Source organism: Bos indicus x Bos taurus, chromosome 17 (assembly GCF_003369695.1).
Source record: "Bos indicus x Bos taurus breed Angus x Brahman F1 hybrid chromosome 17, Bos_hybrid_MaternalHap_v2.0, whole genome shotgun sequence".
Taxonomy (NCBI): domain Eukaryota; kingdom Metazoa; phylum Chordata; class Mammalia; order Artiodactyla; family Bovidae; genus Bos; species Bos indicus x Bos taurus.
The window spans coordinates 3,306,679-3,323,728 of record NC_040092.1 but is presented as its reverse complement, the minus strand read 5'-3'; the positions used below and the strand labels follow the sequence as shown (position 1 = coordinate 3,323,728).

Here is a 17,050-nt window from a genome sequence, read left to right as displayed (position 1 = left end):
TCCCGTGTCCTCTGGCCTCCCTGCTCCTGCACAGACCTGTGGGAGCTCTCTGGGGCTGCAGCTGCGGCATCCAGGTGCTCGTCTCCCTTTACTCCTACTGTTGATATTGGATTTGGTCTGGGGGCAGCGGAGGCCCCTGCCCTGAGCCCAGGGGAGCATGGGAATAGAGCTAATGGCGTTTCCAGGTCCCAGTCTGGGGAGACTTGTGAGCAGGCTGGGTGGGGACAAGGCAGGCACTGCCCCTGAATTTTCCGCTTTTAGAAAATTAAATTATTTTGCCAGATGCAGGCACAGAGCGATTTTCTTCATCTGAGTCCCGCAGTTGTCCTAAACTTGACTTTATTTTGCCTGTCGGTTTACCGAGTCTGTGCCTCCTGTACGTGGGATTACAACATTCTCGGCCTCTGAGCAGACTCCTGTGGTGCCTCCTCTCCCACCGGAGTCAGCTTCACGACCTGCTGTTGCCTGCAGCCCACCCGTTCCCCCTCCCACTGCGGTCCTAGTTTGTAGGCGGTGGCGTTGTGTCACCTCTGCATGTGCAGCTGCTGAAGGCCAGGACCCTAGGTCATGTTTCCTCCCACAAGGCCCATCGCACGTTAGATCAGCGTTGAGTAACTTAGCCGGCCACGCACTGCACAGACCTGCCATTGGGGCCTGGGAAGCTGGTGGGGGGAGAATGTCTAGGTAGAAAAGGAAGGCAAAGGTCACCTTGTCCAACCATCTGTCTGTTCGTTGACTTCTTTATTTTTCATTTATCATTTTTTATTGGCGTATGGTTGCCTTACAATGTTGCGTTCGTTTCTGCTGTACGACAAAGTGAACCAGCTCTTAAGTATGCATACATCGCCTCCCTCTCGAACTCCAACCCCCGTCCCAGCCTCTAGGTCATCGCAGAGCATCGAGTTGAGCTCCCTGTGCTCTACAGCAAGTTCCCACTAGCTGTCTGTTTTACACTTGGTAGCGCGTATACACTGATTTCTTCCGGTAGCATTTCTGCCCCCTCAGCATCAGCCTTGAGCAAATCTCTCAGGTGACAGAGAATAAACCTTCATCTCCCAAGATAAGCTGGGCTTCCTTAGATAATTCTGTTAGAGCGTCCTTCTTCCATTGATCCGAGATGGGTTTCCAGACAGCACCTGTCCTCGCTGGGGGTGATTCTCTGCCCTGCAATGGCTGGACTTACCCTGTCCGTGTGGCCCCACTGTTCATCCTCAGAGAGACTGACTTAGCATCCTGTGTTTTCTCTATTGTTCCACGACGGTCGCACAACCTTCAGTGGCAGAAAACAATAATAAGCACCTCACTGTTTCCATGGGTCAGGAGTTCATGAGCAGGTGGCTAGCTGGAGGAGCCGTGGCTGGGGATGGTCTCATGAGGGCGACACTCACCTGAAGGCTCGACCGGGGTTGGAGGATGCACGTCCAAGGCCACTCCCTCCTTCTGCCGGGGCCAAGTGGCGCTGGCCGTGGACAGGAGGCCTCTGCTCCTGGCTCTGTGGGCCTGTCCGAAGTGTCCTCACAGCATGGCTGCTGGCTTTCCCCAGGAGGAGTGATCCCGGAGTGAGCATGCAGGAAGAAACACTTGGTAAGCTCTTTCATAAGTGACGGGGATGTTCTGAATGGAAGAGTTTTGTGGGCAGCGAATGCTTAACGAGTGAGAGCCTCCTGTGTAACCCCACACTCCTGTTTAACTGGTCCGGTCAAGGAGAGCGGGCTGGATTTGCCAGAGGATGAAGAAACATACCTGAGGTCTCTCTCGGGGGTAGCCACGCTGTGGACTATCCTTCTGGAGCTGAAGAACTGTGTCGTGGGGAGACCCCTCTTTGCTGACGGTACCCTTCCCTCGCTCAGTCCACATGCTGGGGGAGGGACAGAAGGCCACGTGCTCTTTTCTTTTTTTCTTTGAATCTTTATTGATTTGGCCATTGCAGGTCTTCATTGCGGCACACGGGATCTTTCGTCTTCATTGCGGCACATGGGGTCTTTAGCTGAGACATTTGAACTCTTAGTTGTGGCCTGTGGGAAGGATCTAGTTCCCTGACCAAGGATCAAACCCAGGCCCTCTGCATTGGGAGTGTGAGGTCTTAGCTACTGGACTGCCCAAGGAGTCCCAGAAGGCCACACACCCTTGCTGGATGCTGTGGGGGCCCGGGAGAGAGAGACCGTCCCACAGAGACCCTAACTGCCTCTGTCTTACTCACCGACCAGACCCCGGGGCCTGGCCTGCCATGTTGACTGAAGGAAAGAATGAACGTGCACGGGGGTGAAGGTGGTTTTGAACTCAGCCTCTGTTCGGGAGTCCATGACGATGGTGTGGGAACTTTGATTTTGCAGGCTGCTGTCATGGCTTGACAGGAATTGAGCTGCTGTTTCTGCTTCCATCGAAGCTGGGTATGAGTCAACTTTTATGTAAGATTATTTCATGTAATATTAATGTCAGTGCCTATAATACCAGAGGCCATGAAGGGAAGAAGAATTCTTGAATAAATTACACGTCTCACCATCAGTAAACTCATGATCTACATTTAAATTTGTAATTGTCCTTTGCTGTTGTCGTTGAGTTGCTCAGTCACGTCCGACTTGTGACCCCATAGACTGCAGCACGCCAGGCTTCCCTGTCCTTCACTATCGCCTGGAGTTTGCTCAGACTTACGACCATTGAGTCGGTGATGCCATCCAATCAACTCATCCTTTCACCCCCTTCTCCTGCCCTCAGTCTTTCCCAGCATCAGGGTCTTTTCCAATGAGTCCGCTCTTCGAATCAGGTGGCCAAAGTACTGGAGCTTCAGCTTCATCATCAGTCCTTCAGTGAATATTCAGGACTGATTTCCTTTAGGATGGACTGGTTTGATCTCTTTGCTGTCCAAGGGACTCTCAAGAGTCTTCTTCAACATCACAGTTCAAAAGCATCAATTCTTCAGCACTTAGCCCTCTTTAAGGTCCAACTCTCACATCCATACATGACTCCTGGAAAAACCACAGCTTTGATGATACGGACCTTTGTTGGCAAAATGGTACCTCTGCTTTTTAATACGCTGTCAAGATTTGTCATAGTGTGTTAAATTCTGATTTCTTCTTAAGTGACATTTTAATCTTCCTCTTGTCTTGGGAACTGATTTTCTTTTTTAGAGCTTCCTTTGCTTGATGTGGGCTTCCCTTGTGGCTCAGCTGATAAAGAATCTGCCTGCAATGTTGGAGACCTGGGTTTGATCCGTGGGTTGGGAAGATCCCCTGGAGAAGGGAACGGCTACCCACTCCAGTATTCTGGCCTGGGGAATTCCCTGGACTGTACAGTCCACGGCGTTGCAAAGAGTCGGACACGACTTTCACTTTCCCTTGCTTGATGTGGCATTTGGGGAGGGGGTTATGTTAGTGCTGCTGAATTTTTAAGCTCAGAGATCGCTTGTTAAAGGAAGAATCTAGGATGCTGTAGATCGTGACTGCAGCTCCATGGATTGTGTGATGATTTAAAAAATTAAATCTGTTCAAGTACCCTGAATTGTTCTGTGTAGGCTCATGACTGAGCTCAAAATAGATCCTGTCCTGTGCCCTAGGGACCCGTCATCTCGCTCCAGAGACACTTGCGCACGCAGCCCCATTCCTGGGCTGGCTCACAGGGACCCGTCCCCAGAGTCCTTCAGCGCCGCTGTTGGCCATCAGCATACACAGGAGGGACGAACTTAAAATGTGACAGATTTTAAATGGATTTTATTTACTACGGAAATTTTCAAACACATAAAAGTAGCTGATACCCATCACCTGGTGTCAGCAAGTCTCACCATAAGGCCTCCCTGCCCTCCCCTGATGTGAAGTCAGTCCTGTGGACACTTCTCTGGTAGTCCAGTGGGTGGGACCTGGCCTTCCAGCACAGGGACTTCGGGTTCGATCCCTGGTAGGGGAGCTAAGATCGCTCATGCCTCACTGCCCCCAAACCAGAACATAAAGCACAGAAGCAGTATTGTAATAAATTCAATAAAGACTTTTAAAAATGGTCCACATAAAAAAATTCTTTTTAAATTTGAAGTAAGTCCCAGACATCTTTTACTTAATGCCAAGAATTACGTTAAAAAATAATTTTAATAATAGTGAATATTTGTAAATATTATGTATCTCTTTAGAGATGAAGGTTTCTTAAAAATTCATCTAAATGGCATTAAAATGCCTAAAAATTTAACAATAATTCCTTAATATTATCAAATATCCAGTAAATATTAAAATTTCCCCATTGATTTTTTTAAAAATTAAAAATGTGTAGGCGCTCAATGGGTATTTATTGAATGAAAATTTCTTTAAATTCAATGGTTCTTTATAATTTTCACAAGGTTCACACACATGATTTCATATAATCCTATAATAAATTTTCCCCATTGATTACAAATTTTTTTTACAGTTTCCAGAAATCCAAATAGAGTCCATTCAGTATAACTGTTGCTACTTCTCAGATTTTTTAAAATAAACTTTTTGTTTTGAAATAATTTCAAAAATTACAAGAATAGTACCAAGAATGCCCACCCCTCAGATCCCTCAATTATTTTTCTTAATATTTATATTCATTTATTTGGCTGCCCCTAGTCCCAGCAGCAACCATGCTTCAGATGGTAAAGAATCCACCTGCAGTGTGGGAGACTCGGATGGGATCCCTGGGTTGGGAAGATCCCCTGGAGAAGGGAATGGCAGCCCACTCCAGGGAGGGTCTCATGGACAGAGGAACCCGGCGGGGCCACAGCCCATGGGTGATAAAGAGTCGGGCCTGACTGAGCAGCTAGCACTTTCACTTTCAGTCCCAGGGGTAGCGCACAGGGTCTTGGATCTTAGTTATGGCATCAGGGCTCCAGCTCCCTGAGCAGGGATCAAAGCCCGGCGCCCTGCATTGGGAGCACAGCATCCCCGTCCCTGGATCACCAGGGAGGTCCCTCCCCAAACTGTTAATATACGTCATCTACGTTACCAGTCTCTAAAGGAAATGGCAGTATTCTTGTCACACCAGTATTCTTGCCTGGAAAATCCCATGGACAGAGGAGCCTGGTGGGTTATAGTCCATAGGGTCACAGAGTTGGACACGACTGAAGCCACTTAGCACAGCAATATATTTGTATTCTTTTTTTTTAACTCTTTAAGAACAAGTATCAGATGCGAGGCCTGTGGTCACATAACACATCAGCGTGCATTCCTTACCCAGAACGTTCTCTGACATGCGCAGAGTGTAACCACTGACACGGCGCTCCCATCCAACCCGTGGACCCCGTCTGTATTTGCCAGTTGTCCCAATCACGTCCCTTCAAGGAGATCCACTCCCGACCATAGATTGCATTTGGTTGTCCTGTCTTGTCGCTTTCGTTTCGGTCTGGAACAGTTTTCCGTTTTCCCTTGTCTTTGGTGTCCTGAGAGTTTTTGAGAAATTCAGGCCGGTTACTTTGTAGAATATGCCTCAGTATGGGATTGCCTGGAGTTCCCTTATGTTTAGAAGCAGTCCTGCATTTGCGGCAGGAACACCATAGGACGCATACTTGTCTTTCACAGTGCTCCGTATCAGGAGGCACACCATGGTTTTTTTTTGTTTCTTTCTGGCATGTGGGATCTTAGTTCCTCAACGAGGAATCAAACCCAGACCCCCTGCATGGGAAGCTCAGATTCTTAACCGCTGGACTACCACGGAAGTCCCAGGAGGCACACCGTGTTGATTTGTCCTACTGCTAACAAATGTGGCTTCCATCATTTCGTTAAGATGGTGTTGGCCAGGTTTTTCCAACTGTGAAGTTACTTTTATAATATTAATTTAATGACTGATTAGAAAATATTTTTATGGGGAGACACGTTGAGGCTCTGTAAAACTGTTCCTCACCTAGCATCCCCACTGGTGTTTAACACTCTTTGGCGATTCTTGCTGGACTCAGTTATAACTTTGATGGTTGCTCTTTAAAAAGAGCTTTTCCCTATTCACTTATTTATGTCAGAGTGAATTCATGGATTTCTAGCTTATCCAGTGGGTTAATATCTATCATTATCATTTATTTTGATGCTCAAGTTGTCCTGGATTTGGGTAAGAGGAATCTTTTAATCTAACCTATTATTTCTTTATTTTTAAAAATACGCATTCGTTTATTTGACTGCGTTGGGTCTTACTTACAGCACCTGGGATCTTTATTGCGTCATGGGGGATCTTTCCTAGTGGCACACGGACTCTCTCGTTGTGGCACCCAGGCTTAGTTGCTCTGAGACATGTGGGATCTTAGTTTCCTGACCACGGATTGAACCCATGTCTCATGCCTTGCAAGGTGGATTCTCAACCACTGGACCGCCAGGGATGTCCCAGCTTTTGTCTTCCTATATGTCTGGGTTGAAACTTGCTGCCTGTCCTTTTTTTTTTTTCCCTTGCCCATAGACATTTTTTTGTGAAAATCCCCCAGAAAGCATAGTCCAAGGCAAGAAATGTTAAAGAGTCAACACTTTGAGAGGTGCGATCACAGGGCAATGAAGCAGAATTGGGGAGTGGAAGGACAGAAGCGATGATGCAGTATGCTTGCTTTGCTGGATGTCGCTTCACCTTGAGCGGCAGAGACACAGTGGGCCTGGCGCACAGACTCCTCCAGAACACATGTGAGGAGAAAGCGTGCCGCCGAGCAGAACACATGTGAGGAGAAAGCGTGCCGCCGAGCAGAACACATGTGAGGAGAAAGCGTGCTGCCGAGCAGTCCGCAGAAGCAAAGGTGGGGGAGGTGGTATCTGCCCTGTTTGCCCCCATTTCCTGATTCCCGCTGTCATTTTACGAAAGTCCATAAGCAGAGGGACAGCCGGACAAGGAGGAGGCACTGACCCAGAGACAGAGGAGGAGGCAGTCAGGGGAACTGGAGAAAACGCACAAGGTTTGTGTCCAGGACGCTCCACACCTTGCGCTAGTCTGGTCCACTCGAGCCTCCGATGGCGTGAGCCCTCCCGCTTCTATAGGGACCAAGTTGCCAAGGTCTGCTGCATCACCGAAAAAGCAAGAGAGTTCCAGAAAAACATCTATTTCTGCTTTACTGACTATGCCAAAGCCTTTGACTGTGTGGGTCACAATAAACTGTGGAAAATTCTGAAAGAGATGGGAATACCAGACCACCTGACCTGCCTCTTGAGAAACCTATATGCAGGTCAGGAAGCAACAGTTAGAACTGGACATGGAACAACAGACTGGTTCCAAATAGGAAAAGGAGTACGTCAAGGCTGCATATAGTCACCCTGCTTATTTAACTTATATGCAGAGTACATCATGAGAAATGCTGGGCTAGAAGGAGCACAAGCTGGAATCAAGATTGCTGGGAGAAATATCAATAACCTCAGATATGCAGATGACACCACCCTTATGGCAGAAAGTGAAGAAGAACTAAAGAGCCTCTTGATGAAAGTGAAAGAGGAGAGTGGAAAAGTTGGCTTAAAGCTCAACATTCAGAAAACTAAGATCATGGCATCTGGTCCCATCACTTCATGGGAAATAGATGGGGAAACAGTGGATGACTTTATTTTTTGGGCTCCAAAATCACTGCAGATGGTGATTGCAGCCATGAAATTAAAAGACGCTTACTCCTTGGAAGGAAAGTTATGACCAACCTAGATAGCATATTAAAAAACAGAGACATTACTTTGTTAACAAAGGTCCGTCTAGTCGAGGCTATGGTTTTTCCAGTAGTCACGTATGGATGTGAGAGTTAGACTATAAAGAAAGCTGAGCGCCGAAGAATTGACGCTTTCGAACTGTGGTGTTGGAGAAGACTCTTGAGAGTCCCTTGGACTGCAAGGAGATCCAGCCAGTCCATCCTAAAGGAGATCAGTCCTGGGTGTTCATTGGAAGGACTGATGCTCCAATACTTTGGCCACCTGATGCGAAGAGCTCATTCATTTGAAAAGACTCTGATGCTGGGAAAGATTGAGGGCAGGAGGAAAAGGGGACAACAGAGGATGAGATGGTTGGATGGCGTCACCGACTCGATGGACATGAGTTTGGGTAAACTCTGGTAGTTGGTGATGGACAGGGAGGCCTGGCGTGCTGTGGTCCATGGGGTCACAAAGAGTCTGACACGACTGAGTGACTGAACTGAACTGTGATAGGGGGACCACCGTCCTCCAAGACACCTCGCCCCATTCCCTGGGAGGGAACATAGCAAGTCCGGTCAGTGACAGGGTCCTGTCCTGGTGGCCCGCTGGGGTCGCCTGGGAGACTGGCGCAGGCAGGCTGTGGAGCAGGCCCCTCTGTCTGGTGCTGTGGCGGGTCCCGACGCTGTTCTCGGTGTTCATCCTCTTCCCCTCCCCCGCTGGCCATTCTAGGTCCACCGCAGCCTCCGCCAGCACCCAGCAGATCTCACCTATGCTTGGGTTGGGTGCTTCTCACCCCCAGTGTCGTTCAATGTCAGCCGCACATCATCTTCTCTAAGGAATGTAACCAAAGCAGGAGAGAATCAGAAACAGCAGCAGCTGTTCCAGTGAAAGATGAACGTCTTGTGTCATTTGACTCTAGAACTGGTAGAAGAGTTGAGAGAGTAACAGGTGATGAGCAGCCAGGGAAAGTAAGTGAGCGCTGAAGAGCAGCAGAATTGCCACAGGGACTCCAGCACCGGCAGGGCTACGGGCTGACCTTGTCCCCACCCCCTCTGTGGACAGAGCTTTGGTTTGTTGGGGAGGAGGACTGGTGTCTGAATTTCCAGTGAGTGTCTGAGGAGTGAGTTAAGTAGATCCAGTCATGGTAGTTGGAGCTCAGTTTTCAGACATTGATCACAGTTGGAAATGGCCCAGGCCTTAGTCACCTCTGCTTTTCCTTACCTTTTTTTTTTTTTAAGCTTTTTATTTTATATTGGAGTGTAGCCAATTAACAGTGCTGTGATAGTTTAGGGGGACAGCAGAGGGACTTAGTGATACACATGCATGTTCCCCTTACTTTGGTACCGTCAGCTCCATGATCTTGTAACCAGCACAGAGTAGTCCCTTGTCACTGGGGGTACTGGATCAGCCCAGCCGTTGACCTCATCTCCTGGGGCTAGAAGAGAACGGTGGTTTCCTTGCTCTTCAGGTCTCAGTTCCCAGGTCATTTCTGGCAAGTGGTTGGGGGGGCCCTCCAAGTCCACCCCCTGGGGTTCCGGGTCTCTAATTGCAGTTTTAGCAGTGGGTTCCCACCATGCTCCAACTCTGTGGTTCTGAGACTCGGTGGAAAGAGCCTGGGGTGGAGTCAGAAGTCTACGCTGCCTGGCAGGGCCCTGGCTGTCTCCCCTCTCCATTTCCCGGTGTCTGCAAGGGCTCAGAGCACAGCCAGCATGCCCTGCACGTGGCCCTGACGTGGGCCCTCCTCCCTCAGCCCCTCTCCTCACTGAGAGCACCCCCCGCCAAGGCCCAGCCTCTACCAGTCAGTCCTGAGAGGCGTTCTCTCCTAGCACTGGCGTCAGGGCCGCGGCCAGCTCCAAGGCTCCGAGACTCCAGGGATGGGCCTTGAGGTCTCTTCTTCAGTCTGGAACAGCAGTCCCCAACCTCTTCAGCACCAGGGACTGGTTTCGTGGATGACAGCTTTCCCACAGACCTGGAGGTGGGGGATGCTTTTGGGGATGATTCGAGTGGGTTACATTTATGTGCACTTTGTTGGCATTATTATTCCATCAACTCCACCTCGGATCATCAGGCATTAGATCCTGGAGGTTGGGGACCCTTGGTCCAGAACTACCGAGTCTGGGAGCCTCATGCCATCCCTCCTCTCGCATCCCACAGAAATCAGGGGGAAATGGCCCACACCTGCCGTGGCACCATCAACCTGTTCACCGCGCACTTCGACACGGAGGACTCTTGCGGTATCGTGCTGACCAGTGGGGGCAGGACCTACCACCTCAAGGCCGGCTCGGAGGTGGAGCGGCAGCAGTGGATCACCGCCCTGGAGCTGGCCAAGGCCAGGGCTGTCCGCATGATGAGCAACCACTCAGGTAGCCAGCGCTCGGCGTGGCGGGAGCACGTGCAGTGTCACGGGTCTGGAGGCCGAGGGAGCTGAGAGTGTTGGGGTGACGATGGTGACCGACCGGCAGACCCACCTCGCCCTGCCCACTCAGCTCCGCGTCCTCAGCAGCCGGATGGACGTTAGACGGCAGGGGTGGCCGGCAGTTCTCGGGGTGGGGATGTGTGTGGTGGGCGGGGCTCGGTGTGCCTTTCTTGGGTCAACCCTGGTTCCTGGGCTTCAGCAGAAGCTTTGGATGCTGTGATGGGTCAGCTCCAGAGGCAGAAGGCGGGGCGGGAGACCAGGATGGTGGGCTTGTGCCTCAGGCCAGACTTCCTCTGAGGTCTGCTTCGGAGACTGAAAACCATTTAGCCAGAGCTGCCCCCTTCGCCAAGGTGGAAGGTTGGCTCAGAAGTCCTAAGCAAGACATTTTATATTTTACTCTCATGCATTAATTTTTTTACCATGTAATGTCTTACAAGATTCGTAAACCAACAGTTTCAAAGGCGCATGCTGTGAAGTCTGCCCTTGACTCTCTGCCCAGCTGACCACCCTGTTCTGCCACACAGGGGCCACCGAGCTTCCGGGATCGTGTGTCTTTACGTGTGTATATTCAAATAAGTACATTTTTTTTGGCTGCACCGTGCAACCTGGGGGATCGTAATTCCCTGAGTAGAGATTGAACCCGCACCTCCTGCATTGAAAGGCAGTCTTAACCACTGGACTAAGGGGAAGTCCCACAAATAAGTACTTATTTTTAAAAAGTGCAATCCCCCACTTTGCTGTTTTTTTTTTTTTTTCTGTTTAGCGATAGTAGATCTTGGGATTTCTCCCTGTGAGTGCATGAAAAGCTTCCTCCTTGTTTTTGCAACACTGCAGTGTCCCTGCGCTGGGGTCCCGCCAGCACGAGCCTCTCAGTGCATGTGGAAGGCAGGTCACTGAATGTCAGTCCGACCTTCTGTTTTGGTCTCCACTAGTTAGAATGTGGGTCCCCCTTACCATGATGACTCTCTTCCTTGGGATCCACACTCTGGTGTTTGAGTGTGTCAGCAGCGATGCTGAACTTGGCAAGGGGCTCCCCCACCAGCCGATTGTGTGCCTCCCAGCATCCTTCCAATTCAAAGATTTCTAAGTCAGTGGGATCCAGTCCGCCTGGGTTCAAACCGTGGCTCCCTTCATGGCTGTATGACCTTGGTCAAGGTGCTGCTTTCTGATGGGCTTAATCATAGAACCACCCCCTTGGAGGTGTGGTGAGGGCTGACATAGTGGGTGATATGAACCTTGCACATGGCTTGGCAAATGCTTAACGGAAGTCAGCTGTAGTTACTGATAATAGTCACCTTGGCAGCTTTAAAATAACACAGACTCCCAGGTCGCTGGGCAGTGATAAATCTGAATGAATGAGAGCAGTGTTGGGAATGGGGTGGGCAGAGGGCACCTGCAATCTCCCTGGATAAGATTGCCAAATGTTCGTAAATACAAATAGAGGCCCCCGAGTTTCATTTGAACTTCAAACACACAACAAATAATGTTTTAGTGTAAATGTGTCCCGTACAATGATCAGGGCATACTCATACTGCAGTTTGTTTATTGTTATTCAGATGTAAAGCGTCTTTGGCCTTTCATCGGCCTGCATTTAGCTGCATCTTGCGGGGACGTGACGCTCAGCCCGCTTGGGAGCGTCTCAGTCGGAAACCAGAGCACGTCCTTTCATTTGACACAGGAGGGCGCCAGAAGACGGTTCATTGCTTTCCTTGCTCCTGAATCGGTGCCTGAATCAGTTCCCGAAGCGCCAGCCGCTTGGCTGGCGTGCCACGTACCTTTCAGGATTTGTGAATCATTTTCAGATCTTCAGGCCCGCCTCCCAGTGGGTGCCAGGAGGTTGTGAGCCGTGAAGCCACCGCCAGACACCCCTATCTCGCGCCTTGCTCCCACCATGGGGTGGCTAATCCAGCCCCTCGGGGGCTCCCTCTCCTGCCCTGCTCCCCCAGGCTGACCTGCCCCCACGTTGATGTCATAGCCCTATTCTGATATCACAGCCTGGGACTTGGAATTACCCCGGGCCACCCAGATTCTGCCCTTAGAGCAACCAAGGTGGGCGTTCAGGCAGGGGCTGCAGGGGGGTGGCTGGCCGGTGGCCCTGGGGGCTGAGCCTAAAGAACATCTGGGCAGCCTGCCGTCCTAGAGCTTCAAGATGAAAATCCTCTAAAGGTAGGACCTGGAAGGCTTTCCTGCTGTCCCTGTTGGCTGTGATCCCTCCAGGTGAAAATAAATCCCTGGGGAGTCGGGAGGGGGCTGTTGGGGCTCTGGAGAGAGCCCCTGGAAAGCCTGCTGCCTCTGTGCCTCGGCTCGCACGTGGCCTGGAGAGAGAGTCGTCTCTCCTTGGTCCCCTCGGCACTCCTCTCATTCAGAGGAATGGCTTCCTGAAATGGGGGCTTCTGGCTTGTTGAGTGGGTGGGAGGCGCTGCTCCTGAGTGCTCGGAGAATGCTTGCAAGTACTGAGCCATGGCTTCAACCGTGGCCACCCCCAGAGGCTGAGCGGGGGTGGGGTGCGCTCGTCTCAGGACAAACGGAAAACACGGCCACATTCAAGCTGTTACCCCTCAGATTCTCAGGTCCCAAGAAGGAGAAGCCTCCTCCGCTGAGGTGGGCAGGTTTACTGAAGTCTTTTATGAGCTGATTAAGGTAGTAAAATATTGACTGGCATGGATTAGACAACAGCAACAGTACACACGCAGACACACGCACACGCACACACACACACCCAGAAACACTTCTCTGTAACTTAGGTGGGCACGAAGGCCACTGGGGTGAACACGTTAAAATTCTTAGGGGAGGACCATCGAGACTCTGACGAGATGATCAGGTGGTGCTCAGGAACTCCCATTTTAAATGTACACATTTCTGTTTTAAAAAAATAATTTTTTATTTATCTTGGCAGCTCCAGGCCTGAGTTGCAGTGCCCAGGGTCTTCAAGCTTTGTTGCGGCACGCGGGGTCTTTAGTTTCAGCGTGTGAACGCTTTTTTTTCCCCTAAATTTTTGGTTGCCCTGAGTCTTCATTGCTGCACACAGGGGCTACTCTTCATTGCAGTGCACGGGCTCCTCGTTGCAATGGCTTCCCCGGTGGCGCTAGCGGTAAAAGGCCCGGGCAGTGGCACTCCACTCCAGTAGTCTTGCCTGGAAAATCCCATGGGTGGAGCCTGGTAGGCTGCAGTCCACGGGGTCGAGAAGAGTCGGACACGACTGAGCGACTTCACTTTCACTTTTCACTTTCCTGCATTGGAGAAGGAAATGGCAACCCACTCCAGTGTTCTTGCCTGGAGAATCCCAGGGACGGGGGAGCCTGGTGGGCTGCCGTCCATTGGGTCACACAGAATCGGACACGACTGAAGCGACATAGCAGTAGCAGCAGCCAAAGCAGGAGATGTAAGAGATGCGGGCTCGATCCCTGAGTCAGGACCCCTTTTAGGAGGAAATGGCAACCCACTCCAGTATTCTTGCCTGGAAAATCCCATGGGTAAAGGAGCCTGGTGGGCTATAATCGACAGGGTTGAAAAGAGTCAGACATGACTGAAGTGACTTAGCACTCTTGAGGAGCACAGGCCCCAGTCGCAAGGGGTTCAGCAGTTGTGACCCATGGAGTCAGAGCTCACAGGCTCTAGAGCATGGGCTCAGCAGTTGTGTCTCATGGGATGAGTTGCTCTGCCGCACGTGGAATCTTCCTGGAGTGGGAATTGAACCTGTGTCCCCGGCACTGGCAGGCGGATTCTTATCCACTGCACCACCAGGGAAGTCTGTGATATGAACTCTTAGTTGTGGCATGTGGGATCTAGTTCCCCAGAGGGATTGAACTGGGGCCCCCTGCACTGGGAATTTGAAGTTTTAACCTGTAGACCATCAGAGAAGCCCGAGAAACCCCATTTTTAATATGCATTCCAGGTAGTGCTCCTGTCAGCCCCCCACGGATCTCCTTTGAGAAACACGGTCTACTCAGACTTCCTGGATGGCTTGCTGCAACCGTCTTGCTTCCCCCATTTCCAAACTGCATGTTTTCCGTGGAATGAGGGTTTAATTCTGGTTTACTGCCATGTATTTTTTTTTAATGAACGGGATCCAGAGAGACGACGGGCAGTGTGGGGAGTCCCCCGGGGGCACTTGTACCTGTATCCTTGGCCGCTGTCTTCCTGGTGTGGGTGAAGCCTTCTCTCCTCCTGAGAAGAGGGACTGTGTCCGTACTGGGAACGCTGCGCCCTTCGCCATGAAGACTCTGGCTCCACGGTCCTCACCTGGACTGAGAGAGTGGGACTGTGGGTGTGAACTGTGTTTCACCGAAGCTGATAGCAGGGAAAAAGGCGTTGCTGACCAGAGGGTTTGGCTTCCGTTTCTCTAGTGGCCCCAGGATGAACCTTCAGTGGTACCGGGGGCAGGGGGGTGGGCAGCCACTGCTCATCGATAGGTCAGCAGCTCGAGATGGGAATTCTCTGGTCGCTCTGGCTGTGGATCCGGGGCCCCCAGAATGCCACACGGCCCTCTGTACAGATAAACAGATCTGTGCCCAGTTTGGCAGGAGGTGGGGGGGTCTGCTTCTGGTTTCTAGCCCTTTGGATTAGGCGGTGTCCGGCGTTCAGGCGTTCAGGCCTCGAAGCCCCTGGTGGTCTCAGCACTTCCCAGTGCTTCTAGCCCAGGTGAGAGGCAGGCCTCTCCTGGCCTGTAGTCCTCGGCTCACAGGTTGCGGGACAGAGGGGCTGAGCCCACCCAAACCCTCTGAAACGTGTATGAGTCAGCTTCTCTCTCCCTCAAACTCTTCTCTGCCCTGACTCACATCTGGGCCACTTCATCCAGTAAGACCAGGGAGGCACAGGGTGGGGCAGCTAAGATTTCCCCTCAGCGATGCCAGGACAGGGAGCCCAGCTCACCCCACTCCACTTCACAGGCCCACCCTGGTATCGGGAGAGAAAAATCTGTGCTCAGTTTGAGAAGTGAGTCACTGGGGGGGTTTTGTCAAAATCGAGGCCCAGCCTCCTCATCCTGAGGGCTCTTTGCAGGAGCGCCCGTCGCTCTTACTTTGCAGGGGGGGGGTTTTGTGAAAATCGAGGCCCAGCCTCCTCATCCTGAGGGCTCTTTGCAGGAGCGCCAGTCGCTCTTACTTTGCAGGGGGGGTGTTTTGTGAAAATCGAGGCCCAGCCTCCTCATCCTGAGGGCTCTTTGCAGGAGCGCCAGTCGCTCTTACTTTGCAGGGGGGGGGTTTGTGAAAATCGAGGCCCAGCCTCCTCATCCTGAGGGCTCTTTGCAGGAGCGCCCGTCGCTCTTACTTTGCAGGGGGGTGGTTTGTGAAAATCGAGGCCCAGCCTCCTCATCCTGAGGGCTCTTTGCAGGAGCGCCAGTCGCTCTTACTTTGCAGGGGGTGTTTTGTGAAAATCGAGGCCCAGCCTCCTCATCCTGAGGGCTCTTTGCAGGAGCGCCCGTCGCTCTTACTTTGCAGCTGCAGCAGCGCCTTGTGTGGAGTTGTTGCTCAGTAAACACGTCGGTTCAAAGAGGCATGAAAGCCTCAGGAGGGTGCAGGTGGACTCAAGGATGCTGCGGAACCCAGGGGACGACAGAAGCAGACAGAAGTCTCAGGAACCGGCCCATACCTGTCACCAGTTATCAACTCAGTCTTGTTTCTTTGTCTCTGCTCTCTTCCCTAACCTTGCATCATTTTGAATATTTGTCAACATTTCAGGGTGTGTGTCTAAAAGATAAGGATGCCTTTTTAAAAAGGTTAATATAGTCAAGGTACCGTTATCATATCTGAAAAATTAACAATGCAGTGCACTGAGGCCTTTTTAAAGGAACTTGTACTCTCCCTGGTGACTCAGAGGTCAGGAGGGAACTAGAAAAGGGGGTCGGGGCCTGAGAAAGGGGGACACACACGTGCTTCCAGCAGAGAAGGCTGGGCTCTCTTCAGAGTCTGAAGAAACCAAGGAGAAAGTTAGTGTCTCTGGGAGAGAATTCTGGCCCTTCCAGAAGAAGCAGGAATTGGCACAGGGCACGGCTTCCTGGAAGGACAAAGACCTCAGAGGGCTCGGCCTTGCCAGGGCTTGCAGGGTGGGGAAGGGACGTGAGTTGGAGTCAGTTCTCAAGTATCCTCTTCAGCAAAGGCGAGAGCCACCAGGAGGGAACTTTGCAGAGCGACAGTGTCCTGTTGTGTAAGCGGTGTTGGCAGTTTGGATTCAGATGTGACCCTGTGCCCACACAGATGGCAGCGGCTTACCCTGAGGGACTCATGTAAGTCAGTGCTGGCGGAAGAGGCTCAGGGTAACTGGGTCACTCTCCAGCGAGTTGGAATGTACGCGCAGAACGCGAGCAGGTTGACAGCTCAGCTCTCAGGGAGGCTGAGCTGGGTTTTCAAAGCGAGGGCGGTGTTTGTTCCAACTCTTCCCAGAGACCCTCTGCCAGCTGGCAGAGCCCAGGAGCCCATGGCCCAGAGGTGGTCCCCTTATTTCAGTAGAAAAAGAAGCATTCTGAAATGTCTGTACTGGAGGTGGACTTCGTATGAGGATTAATAGGTCAGAGTCGTTTGACCAGAAAGATAAACTAAAGAGTCACTTGTCTGCATTCCGTCCATTCTTACCATTAAGATGCTTTAAGCATCATTTTCCTGCCAGGGCAATTATCCTGATACTAATTGTTTCCTTTGTAACTAAAGGGCATAATAGCACTTATCTTTGTAATTATCAGATTGAGAAGGCTCATGCTTTGTTGCCATTTAAATGTTAACCTACTTGTGGATCTGTGGGCATGAGCACCGGTCTCTGACGTGGGTGGGGTTGGCAGCTCGTGTCGTCACTAGTGGTAAAATACGTGACCCGAACCCAAGGTGAGCTGGGATGGGACATCTTCCTGGGTTCCTTCTGCACTCGACTTTGCCAGCTTGAGCTTTGATTTGGAGAGAAACTTACAAAGCTCAAGGCTAGGTATTTGGGGCTGTGGCACCAGCAGGTGGGCAAGTTCACCCCGACAGGGGGCATAGCTGAGTCTCATTTGCATGACAGTGTGCAGGGCTGTGGCTTAGTAAAGGGGGCACAAGATTTGGGACCCTAATTTTGCCTTGAGTCATTGTGTAGC

General features: G+C 51.2%; 1 protein-coding gene across 2 annotated transcripts in view; it reads left to right on the top strand.

Annotated features, from left to right (window-relative positions):
- OSBP2 (oxysterol binding protein 2) overlaps positions 1 to 17,050 on the top strand; it is a 123,918-nt gene that overhangs the window by 15,718 nt on the left and 91,150 nt on the right. For both annotated transcript variants that reach the window (XM_027566295.1, XM_027566293.1), the window contains exon 2: positions 9,726 to 9,934. In XM_027566295.1, the coding sequence (XP_027422096.1) occupies positions 9,726 to 9,934 (209 nt within the window). The remainder of the gene's footprint in view (positions 1 to 9,725; positions 9,935 to 17,050) is intronic.